General features: G+C 29.5%; 1 protein-coding gene across 2 annotated transcripts in view; it reads right to left on the reverse strand.

Annotated features, from left to right (window-relative positions):
• Positions 1–12220, reverse strand: part of LOC136988488 (lysosomal cobalamin transport escort protein LMBD1-like) — a 43103-nt gene that overhangs the window by 858 nt on the left and 30025 nt on the right. For both annotated transcript variants that reach the window (XM_067286363.1, XM_067286370.1), the window contains 5 exons: positions 8860–8962; positions 7343–7447; positions 1594–1737; positions 1433–1499; positions 125–228 (listed from right to left, as the gene is read on the reverse strand). In XM_067286363.1, the coding sequence (XP_067142464.1) occupies positions 125–228; positions 1433–1499; positions 1594–1737; positions 7343–7447; positions 8860–8962 (523 nt within the window). The remainder of the gene's footprint in view (positions 1–124; positions 229–1432; positions 1500–1593; positions 1738–7342; positions 7448–8859; positions 8963–12220) is intronic.

The following is a 12220-nucleotide window of genomic DNA, read 5'->3' on the forward strand; positions in this document are numbered from 1 at the left end:
ATAACTTATTTATATTAATTAATTATTCATTTTTAATTTGTTTCATTTATCTGAAATATTTTATAATATTATCATTTTTTTTATTTAATTACATTTCATTTAAGATCTACAAAGTATTTCTTACCAATAAAAATGCCCAACTAGACCAATAATAGATAACTCCAAAGAACCAAGCTCTATAGATAAATTCAAACAGCAAATAACTCACTCTAGTCATTACACACTCATCTGAAAATGAATATAACATTTGTAATAAAATCTTGAATAATACAATATAAATTTTATTTTAAATATTAAAATTTGAATTTGATCTATTGAACAAGAATCATTCAATCTCTTTGATACTAAATAAATAAATAAATAATTCTAATGCATTTTCAATAACTCATAACAAAAAATTGTGTGTACAATTTAAAATTATCCAGTTATTTTCACCATCTGTTAAATACTCGGTGAATTTTATATTAACAATATACAACTGTATAAAGAAAGACATAATATAATCTTTAACTGTTTGTTAAATTTAATGAGTTTATATTGACACAAAAATTAATAAAACTAAATGGAAATATTTATAATATTGACCTTTCATTAAAGAAGTAATTAATCGTTTATTTAAAATTTACAAAAAATATTAAACGTAAAAACAAGTTCTTTCTACAGACAAATTTTTGAAATTTTCATTTTGGCTATATATTTTACAAATACTTTTTTTTACGATTTTTGTTTTGTAGGGCAGTCTTCCTCATTTTCTCATTACGATAAACGAGTTAAACAATGATCTAACTATTCACAAATTGATTTTGATTTATTTTCTTCAGATTATAAACTAACTAATTTTAAAAAAATTATAACATCGATCGCCAACGAAACCGTTCTTTGATGTGTAATAGATACATTATTATTGATAATCTCATTAATGGCTTAAACATTACTTTTTTTATTTTAAATATATTGTTAGTTTATGGACGAGTATGTTAAAAATATGGTTATTAAGGTATTTTTTAACGATGCCATCATTTTAATTTTTTCTAATTTACATTTTTGTTACCTTTCCAAAGCTTTACAGATTATTCTTGGTTTAATCGAAATATAATGTGTAATGCACCAATGTATCAAAATTTAAAGTTTTAATAAAAAATAATAAAAAAATTCATGCTATTTATCTCATATGGAAATTGTTCATTTTCATTTGTATTTTTATTGTAATAAGCAAAATATTGTATTTCGTGCACTATATGCTTCATTCAATAAATCGAAGACGACAGTAAAAAACACTGAAATGTTACTCTCAAAATTGTGAACAACTTTATAAAACGTGTACAAGATATTACTTTAAAAATTTTTTTAAATGTTATATTAAAATAATAGTATATTAGCTTAAAATAAAATTATCATCATGCACAAATAGATAAAACATTTCAAAACTAACCTGATGGTGCTACTGTAGAACAAGGTTTTATTTTAAAAACTGTAGCATTTCCTTCAGTGACATTAGCCTGAAAATCATAATGTAATATAAATTATTTATAAAGATTTTTAATGTGCAGTTCAATTTAAAATATATATATACACACACACACATATACATACCACATAGTGTTGACTACCATACAGCATATATTGTGGACTGATATTGAAGAGCAATATATTTATGCCAAGGACAGTGTACATTAATGTAAGACAAAGCATCAATAAACCTTGTGGACGTGTTCGTTTCACTCTAATTGTGTACATCTGTAAAATTATAAAATTAAAAATTGAAAATCATCATATAGAAAGGCTTTATATTATTTATAAATGTACACAGTGTGACAATTTAATTCTTGGAATGTACCTTTAAAAAATACACATGTGTAACTGTACACTAGTGGGTACTATATTATCACCTTCAAGGTATTCCTTTCATAAAGTACTATTACCTTTAAAGTATAGATGCTCAAGGCTCTCCTTGTGCATCTATACATTAACTTAGACAGCATTCCATTTCTGGAAACAGGTCTGAAACTCATTTTCTGAAATACTGTCAAGTACATGTCTTACGTTCTATTGGATATAAGTTATACAGTCGATTCCGTTTAATGGGCACCAGTTAATTGGGGCAGCCACTTTATTGGGCCAAATCTCAAAGAACGGAAACCAAACTAATAAATTAATACATAATTTAATTGCTTAATTGGGACAGTAGCAGAAAAGGAATTTAGCAAGTTTTGACATGTTTTAGGGATCTTCCGAAAATATGTAGACACTATATACACTAATTTCATGTAGGCCAAACGTTTGGCAACTGCCCGAGCGAAAGACAAAATCGCTTTGTCTTTCGCTCGGGCAATTTGGTTTTTCCAGACGGGATCGGCATAGCAGGACATATCACATGGGGATTCCATTCGAGGCAGACCTGAATGTGAGCTACTGACCCTGCTCTGGATTGAACCGGATGATCCCCTTAAAAGCAAAGGGACAAAGATCCCTGGACAATTTTTCAAGATCTCTCAACTGAGTTAAAAGACAGCTAGAGTTCCCTTGGAAGGTATTGTGTGCATAATTACATTTAGATTAGGACAGCAGCCATCTGATCATTGAGAATCCATAGAATCAGCGGGAGTGTCCGTAGAATCTGCCAGCATCCAGAGCTGGCAGATTCTATGGACACTCCCGCTGAAGTGGCCCATCTGCAAGTAAAGGAAACTGTGCTCAAAGGAAGACCGTAAAATGACTTTTGGACGAACCCTTTCCTTTCTCCCTTTTTAGTTAGAACATGTTCTAAATAAAAGGGGAGAAAGGAAAAATCGTTCGATCAGGAACGAATCAAACAGTCAACCCTCGTGTACATCACTACTAATACTGTATTTGGCAACACTAGCGTGATGCAAATCAGTTATCTATTGTTGTGAGTCTGGCAAATTTATATTAAAAATATTTTCTGTATTTTGGTTTAATGAAGCATTAAAATAGGTACCTAATTATTATTTTTTTACCTACTTATTACATATTTTGGTTAATGTTACCTATGGTGACTAAAATGGCAGCACTTCTGGAAACCTTAACTGTATGCGCATTTAGAAATGTAACGTAGATGGAACTTATCATACTGACATTTTCATATGCAAATTTTCTTCAAAAATTTCCATTTGGAAAATATGAGGAATTATGCAAATTTTCAGTTAGGTTACGGTGTAGACTGTAGACGGAAGGTGCAGGTCGTTTTCTTTTCGAATGACATTCGCGTTTTTTTAATGTTTGTACAATTTTCTATTTTTAAACTTAACAAGTATTAAAATTTGGCCAATGGTTTTTATGGTTTATCTGTCAGCCGAGAAAAAGCCAGAAAATGAAATTATTTGGTAATTATTAGAATAGGTTTAGGTTAGATTAGAATGTGAGTGCCTACTGCCCCAAACCCATCTAACAGAAGAAAGGAATACCTGAAAAAGTAAGAAAAGAAGTAAACATCTCCTAAAAAAGTAGTCAGACAGTCGATTTAGAGAATGTTATACTTGTTTTATGGAACCGTCCAAAGTCATCAAGCAGGAAAAAATATAGGATATTAAAACAAAAGCACCGAAAAATGTAAGTAGCAGTTTTACATTTTAAAAATGCTTTATTTTTAAAAAAATTTTAAATAGGTGCATTTTGGTTATTGTCGACAGTCGCCATCTTGTTTGTGCACACACGTGTGCAAATAAGATGGCGACCGGAAGTGCCACCATTTTGGTCACCATAGGTAACATTAACCCATATTTTATTTTGGAATTTATTATTAGTTTGTTTAATTGGGGCAGCTGCTTAATTGGGCTAAAATGGATTAGTCCCAATGTGTCCCAATTAAGTGGAATCGACTGTATTAGAAAATTTTCAGTTTTTCAGTACAGCTTTTAATTTTGGAAATAGCCAAAAATCACAGGGAGCTAAGTCAGGCAAATAGGCAGGATGATCTAATTGGTTAATTACTTTTTTGGCCAGAAAGTCTCTCATTGTAAATGCATTGGGACTTGATATTTTGTCAATGTTGCCAAAGTGCACATGCTCTTACCTTTCCAATAACTAACTAACAACTGGCTCTATCAGCTTGCAATTTACACATCTATTAGTTCAAACATTAGGTTAAATTATTTTTATTTAAGTATCATCCAAGCCATTTTATTATATTTTTATAATTGTGCCATCACCAGAGAGAAGATTTTAACATGTTTTCCGTATTGAGGTAAATGAAAGACTCGAGATAAAACTCGACTCTTCCATAAGACTGTTATGTTCCAAAGATGTAAAACAAAAAAATGAAATACGAAGAAACCTTTCATTTATTTTAGGTGTTTCTTCTAATATTTGTACATACACTCAAACCTGTTTTTGTGCGATTTTTTATTTGTGCGATTTGTTTTGTGTGATTTTTTTGTGTGCGGTATATGAATTTCAATCAAATTGGTATACTGCACAAAAATAATTGCACAAAACACATTGCACGTATAAAAAATCGCACAAAAAAAGACTGCACAAAAACAGGTTTGAGTGTATTTTAAATTCTCATAAATTTGAAAAAAATTAATTTTTGAAAAAGTTAGTACAGTAAGACACTGCCACTTAATGCTGGTTTGATATAACGCAGTCTGCTTGCAGTGGTGTAGCCAGGGTTTTGTTATGGGGGCCTAGCAGAGGCCAGCCTGACATAAAATTGAATTATTTCAAATTATTGCTCATTAAAATGGAATTTCCATAGAAATCGACAATAACTTAACACACACGTAATATGAAACTTCCTTTAATCATATGTTCTCGTAACATACTCGTAACATATATCAAACTCTAGCAATGCCTTAAACAAAAGTTAACCAATCAATTATTTTTTTTACCCGTTCTTTAATATAGTTCACTGTCTTTAATCCAGATCTAGACTTTCAGTGGGTACACTACACCCAATTAAATTAGCTTCAGCTTTCTATTTCTTTTTGCAATTTGGCTCAACACTTTCTCGGCTGTAATTTTTTCCTTGACAATGGATTCTCTATGTTGAGCAGTGACACGTGAGAGAATTGTTCTTGAAACATTGTGCTTCTAAGCCACGTTTTTATCTGCCTCATAGCAGAAAAACTTTGCTCACAGCTGACAGAGCTTACTGGGAGTACTATTGCTTCTTGAAAAAGTTTATATAAATTAGGGCAGTACTCTTTTTTTAATGTGGTTTCTCAAACTTTCAGCATTCATCTCAACATTTTTTAATTGAATCATGTTTTTCATGACCATTGCTTCAGCTTCCAAGGCTGATATAAAAAAATCTTAATTGATACAATTACTGATGAAATCCTCTCCATTCTTCATGTCCAATTTAAGAAATGCATCCACCGCACGATCTAACGGTAGATTTTCAAATCGGCGTTTCAGATTTACTATGATATTATCTACCACATGGTAACAAATGTTGATCTTCCAGTATTCTTCTGGTTGTGAGTTGTGAATTGGCTGAAAAATCTAATGTATTGCTTTTGCCCACAGTCGACTCTGTATAAATTTCTTTGTCAACCTAATCGATACAGCGGGACTAGGAGATATAGACCAACAGGATATTGAGGAGTTACAGCAGGTTTCTGGTGAGAGCCTTACCAATGACGACCTTCAAGAACTGGCAGAACAAGGAATTTGTGTAGAACTGGAGAATAGAGATTCTGAAAATGAAAAACCCAAAGAATTTCTCTACAGATTTTCTTAGTAAAAGTTTGGTAACAATAACTGAAATCGTTGATCAAATTGTAGTGAATGATCAAGGTTTTGAAAGGAGTGCAAAAGCAAAACGAGGCGTTTTGGATATGATCTTCTGCTACCGACATTTGCTTCAAGAAAGAAAAAGAATGCAACAAATGACACTAGACAACTTTATCGCAAAAAACAAGAATTTCAGAAGAGCCAGAACCTTCGTCACAAGAAATGGACTTTACATTTCTGTGCGCATATGTTTGTGTGTTATTTAACATATATTATTATGCAAAAATTTATATAAAAATAACTTAAAATTATAGTAAAATTGCTTATTTTTTGGTTGCGTGTTTCCCTATTCCTATTTACTCTATGTTAAAGTGGTCTCGTTTAACGCTGTTTCGCTTAACGCTTTGTCGTCTAGGAACGCATCCCCAACGTTAAGCGGGGTCTTACTGTATTAATATTAAATATTAGTTTGTTTGTGTTAATTATTATGAAAACAAAAGATCAAAAATGTTAAATTTTGAAATCAGATGTACATTTTTCTTGTTAACTATAGGTTTATAAAAAGAAAAATATAAGCTATTTCTTAACCCACAATCTCATGGAGTAGCAGCAATTTTCTGCACCTACTAGTTTTTTGTGGGCATTTTTTGCCAAATTGAATTATTAAACTGAGTTTCCATGATATCCTCATGCTATACAATATCCAACCATGTAAAAATTTTGTTCAGAAAAAATTTTTTCCTTTTATCAATAGGCCCTCAAAAAATTGCAGCCCTTTCCACATGCAATCATGTACAATTTTTCTTTATTGTCACACAATCGCATGTCTAAGATGGAAATTTTCCACTCTTACATAATTTTTGGTGACCCGACGTCATCAAAAATGGTGTCATGAGGTCTCTCGTGATTGCCACCAAGAGGTAGGCACGACATCATGAATGTTTGTCAGCTTTGCATAATGACGAGCATAATCTACAAGCTGCCGTAACCTTGGACATTTGTCTCCGTAAGACAGCCTTGTGTAATATGACCAATAAATTAAATGTTTTCACCAGTGTATTTTATGCCCAAAAAATACAGAAAAATTATTTTCTGGTCTTTCTGAAAAACACCTCAGCCCTCCTGTCATTTATTTCCATTTGAACTCGTTTTAAATTAGCCCGTACTATCGCGAAGTCTAAAGGGATCCTTGTGGGAGCAAGGTCAATTGACAGACACTGTTCTATGAACAAAATAATATCCTGTAAATTAAAAAATGTAACGATGTTAAAATTTTACGTGTGCCGAGAAGAGACATTACAGGATCTTTCAGAATTATCAAATATGAGAAACGGCAATTACACGTGGCATAATTAGACACGAAAAATAAACAAAAATGGCAACCTTATATATGCCATCCTTTAAAAAAAAATAACTGCATGTGATTAGGTTAATAATGATATCTCTGTTACTGATAGACTGAGAAGATTATTGAAATATTTTGCTTCCTATACGATGATAAAAAGAATTTGTTTTCGTGATAATTAGTATTATTTAATGATATGGATGCAACTAAAATGAAAATATTAAATATTTTTACACATTAAAGTCACTCTGGATATAAATATTACAACAATTTTTCTTATTAAAATATTTATTTTCTTACCTTCACACAGAAGAACCATAATCCTAACTTTTGAATGCCAGATATAGTTATAATAATCAAAAATAAAGTTATAGCAGCAAAAATTATGTAGTCAATTGGAAAAACCTGAAATAAAATAGAAATAAATTGTGTGTAATAAGTAGCATTTCAAATATTTTATATTGTAATATATTTAAGAACTCGTTAACATAAAGTTAAATTATTTTTTTGTTAATGATTTTCTCTCTCTTGAAGTTTGACATTAAAATGTCCTTTATAGGACAGACAAATCAGAAAATTTATTATAAAAATTTTGGGTATGATTCTTCAATCAATTTAATAAAAAAATTGCATTTTTGTTAACTACAAAACATCAGTAAATAAATTTCAATAATAAGAAATAAGAAACATTTAATGCAAATCGATATCTATATTCTTTACTCTAAAAACTATCATATTGACGTTTCAACTAATGTGATCAAGAATAATTTTTAAATTCTTGTATTTTAGAAAACCCTGTACTGAACAGTCTACATAATTTCCAATCATTTTTTAAAAACATTTGCAAACATTAGAAAAAGATCTCTACAGTCTACTTTAAAGTATGAGAAATATCAATATGATAACTCATAGTGCCAATCTTATATTAGTATGAAATTTCAGAATAAAAGTCAGAATTACAGGTATACCTCACCTTACGTCGGTAATTGGTTCCAGGAGAGGCAACGTAAGTCGAATTTATGGTGGAAAACGCCAATAATGAGCACTTAAAGACCCTAAATAAGACGACAACACAGAAACACAGATGCTTTCATGTTTCGTTCTCCAGGATTTACGATGATTATATTAACATTTACTGTAAATGTACATATTTTAATATGATTTTACATACTTTTAATGCTTTTCTAGTGATATTTCGACTTCGATATTTGTGGCGGACGGATTTAATGTCGAATAAAATGACTTAAACTTGATTTTTATTTTTCCTATACTTTTTTGACAAATGACATATAATCGAGAACGACGTAACTCGAGGTATACCTGTATTGTTTTTAACCAATTCCTTGGTATTCCCGACATATCTCGAGTTGAAACATAATGACCTCGATCTGTGGACCAAGATATCTCGTTTCTGTATCAGGACATTTTTGATACAAGACGTTGTTAGATGGCATAATTTTTATATTAAAACTAACTTCCGAAATGTAATATTTTTGTTTTTACATTTATTAATATGTCTATTTTGTTTGTGCAAAATAAAAAAATAATTTTGGACAATACAATAGCCATGATTATTTCTTCTAAAACATGGAATTTTTGTTAGGCTTAACATCGACAAAAATTCGACATCGAGAGACACGCGACGGAAAAAATTTCAACATGGGATAGGTTAAGAAATGACACAAAAAAATTAAATGCAAAAATATCTGACTAATGATAGTTTAATTTATTCTAACTTACAGCCATAAATTGAATTTTGAATATTTAACAATATTCTTTTGTTTTTCTACAGATATATTGTACATAATTTTCCTTACCTTCTGGCTTTGTACAAGGACAAAATCCACAGGGTTAGGTATAGATGGTTCAGACAACATATATCCAATTTTATATCCCATTGAATGTATAAGCTTGTCAATGCTAAAATAAATAAATATAATAATATTCTTTATTAAATAAAAATATAATTTATATAAAATATCACTGTTTTAAAACAACTTATATTTTCAATATTTAATGATTTCACAGTTTTATTCAATAATAGATATTTATATTAGATTGAAAACATCCAATATCATTGTTTGTTTAATTAACACATTCAGTTAGAATTCTATATCAAATTATATTTAATTATTATTAATAGTAGTATATATTTGAGAGACTGAGATAATTTGTTAAACTTTTAACACTTTATAACTTTTATCACAGTATCTCTCATCATTTCGAGGGAAAGACGTCGAGCAGGGACAAAATCGTATAATCCCTCAAGCGTTTTTGAAATAATTAGTATCCCAAAAACTCTCCTGCCCATCAAAACCACGCCCCTTTTTAATGCCCCTTCGGTTATACTTTTCCGCGTGATTTAAACGAGAGTTTTTGAAATAAAACCTCAATTTTAACTGTTATAAGAGAACATTTTTCTAACTGTTTTCTCTCTATATATATTTTATATAAGAGAACTAATATTTTTATATATATAACTTTGGCAAGGCTAAAGATATCGTAAATGGTTTAAGAACCTTTTAAAACAGAGAGACTTTCTTACTTCATAGTCTGCAGTACAGATGCAATGCTGCGAAAAGTCTTAGTCAAACACAAATAATAAGTAAAAATCATCTGATTACCACACAGTTTCAAAATAAAATCTCTCTTTCAACTTTTTATGACAAAAAAATATATTTTAAATAATGGAATACACACACTATCTTATGGACATTATTCTATTTCTTCATAGACATTTTTAATACTTTATTGATTTTTAAAAAAAATATTATCCATGTAAATGTTATTTTAATTCTTAAATTAAGAAATGTAATCATTTTTATTATCATTATTGTAGCACATATTTTACATGTTATTTATTCACAATAAAAGAAAGAGAGAAAACAAGTCGTTTATTTAATTATCATCGCGACAAAAAACACTATCCAATTTATCTGTTGCGTCATATCATTTATTTAATCACCATCCGAACATAACCAATTTATTTAATTGTCATCACAATTTAATATTTTTGTCAACACTTGTATAAAATATTAGTTCTCTTACATGAATAAAAAAAAAAAGGAGATGAATGACAACTTTATTTAATTAATATTTTGGAATCTAAGAATTGTTTTTTGAAGATTGCATCTGTACTGCAGACTATGAAGTAAGAAAGTCTCTCTGTTTTAAAAGGTTCTTAAACCATTTACGATATCTTTAGTCTTGCCGAAGTTATATATATAAAAATATTAGTTCTCTTATATAAAATATATATAGAGAGAGAACAGTTAGAAAAATGTTCTCTTATAACAGTTAAAATTGAGGTTTTATTTCAAAAACTCTCGTTTAAATCACGCGGAAAAGTATAACCGAAGGGGCATTAAAAAGGGGCGTGGTTTTGATGGGCAGGAGAGTTTTTGGGATACTAATTATCTCAAAAACGCTCGAGGGATTATACGATTTTGGTCGATTTTTGTCCCTGCTCGACGTCTTTCCCTCGAAATGATGAGAGATACTGCGATAAAAGTTATAAAGTGTTAAAAGTTTAACAAATTATCTCAGAGTCTTCAAATATATACTATTATTATTTATCAAGTTTTTTAATTAAACTTTTTGTAATACACGAAAACAATTTATCAATCATCAGATAGTATTTATGCAACTAATACAACCAATCGAAATTAGCTAGCTGTTTGTTTATGGTATAAAAGCACTACAGAGACATACTGAATGCAAATTTTAAGAAAAAACAAAGCTAAAAGTATGGTATTTTCTGGCAAAATAAGATTGGTAAATTGAATATTAAAACAAAATATCAAATAAATAACAAAACTAAATATCAATAGTCATTGATATTTCATTTTTTTAACATTGCTTTTGTCTCCGATTTCAAACATCCAATTTTTCCTATACCTTGTCTTAATTTTTCCATTCAGAAATAATTTTATCAATGACATGGTTTTCCAATAATAAGTGTATCTTAGAAAAAAGTGAGCATTTAATAGCACTCTCATTGAGAGACAACTCTCTAAGTCTTTTAAAAATTGATAGCCTAAAGAGTCGTATTAATTTCCATTTTTTTCAAATACAGAATATTTATCACATCCCTCAGTACAATTTCTTTTAAAACTTTTTCATTGCATTCTGCAAGTTCTGATTTAGCGATATTATAATGTTAATTCATATTTTTCATGACAAATCATGTAAGGGTCCTTCTGACCAAAAAAGTCGGTGTCTTTGAAAACTAAGTATGGACAATTCAAAATTCAAAAATACAAATATGTGTACTTTTTAAGCAACTTCTAATTTGCTTTTATTTTGACTGTAATAAAACTCTAGAGCAGGCCTGGTGAACCCGCGGCACGTCACGTTAAATTGTGTGGCCCGCTAAGCGATATTATATATCTATTAGAACTTTTGTTTCCCGTTATGTGTATACCAAAACAATTAAATAAATGAAAATTTGCATGTGTCATTGTTATAATGCGCAAGTGTGAGTACAAACTCTTGATATAACAATAAAATTATTCATTTTGTATTTGTTTTACTTTTTTAAAAGCATGTTTGCCTAAATTGTGGCCCACCGCAATGTTACACGTGATCAAAGTGGCACACGAAACAATTTGGGTTGGCCAGGCCTATTCTAGAGTGTTTATTAGTTCCTTACGTAAAATTATTAACTATCCTTTTAGGATATTATATTCAATTGTTCTATGTATAACAAGTTGTAACATCAACCACCTGTTACTGACATGATAAATTTTCATTGGACGCTCTATGCAAATTATTCTTGAAGAATACAAAGATCTTATGCACAGGGCTTAATTTAAAAAAGAAAAACAAATCGCTCAAAAAGTCCTCTTAATCAAACTCTAAAAGTGTTTGAGAGTTTTATATTGAATTTTGAAATTAAATGATCTACATTTAATTTCTAATTTTTTCTAAAACTAATCTACACACCATAGTAGATCTTGTTATTTAGGAAGCAAATTCTTTTCATCCTTACACTTTGATTTGCTTCAAATGAAAATGAATTAAAAAGTATTTAATTTTTTCATTAGAAATTGAAATACTTTTTCACAGTCTTCAAGTAATAATAAGGCTCAATTAAGTATTTCTTATAATATATTTCTATTTCATTTCATTAATAATCAATAAAATAACTAGTTAAAATCTAAATTAATATATAAAATA

This window comes from Centruroides vittatus, unplaced genomic scaffold (assembly GCF_030686945.1).
Source record: "Centruroides vittatus isolate TY-2023 unplaced genomic scaffold, ASM3068694v2 contig_1258, whole genome shotgun sequence".
Lineage (NCBI taxonomy): Eukaryota > Metazoa > Arthropoda > Arachnida > Scorpiones > Buthidae > Centruroides > Centruroides vittatus.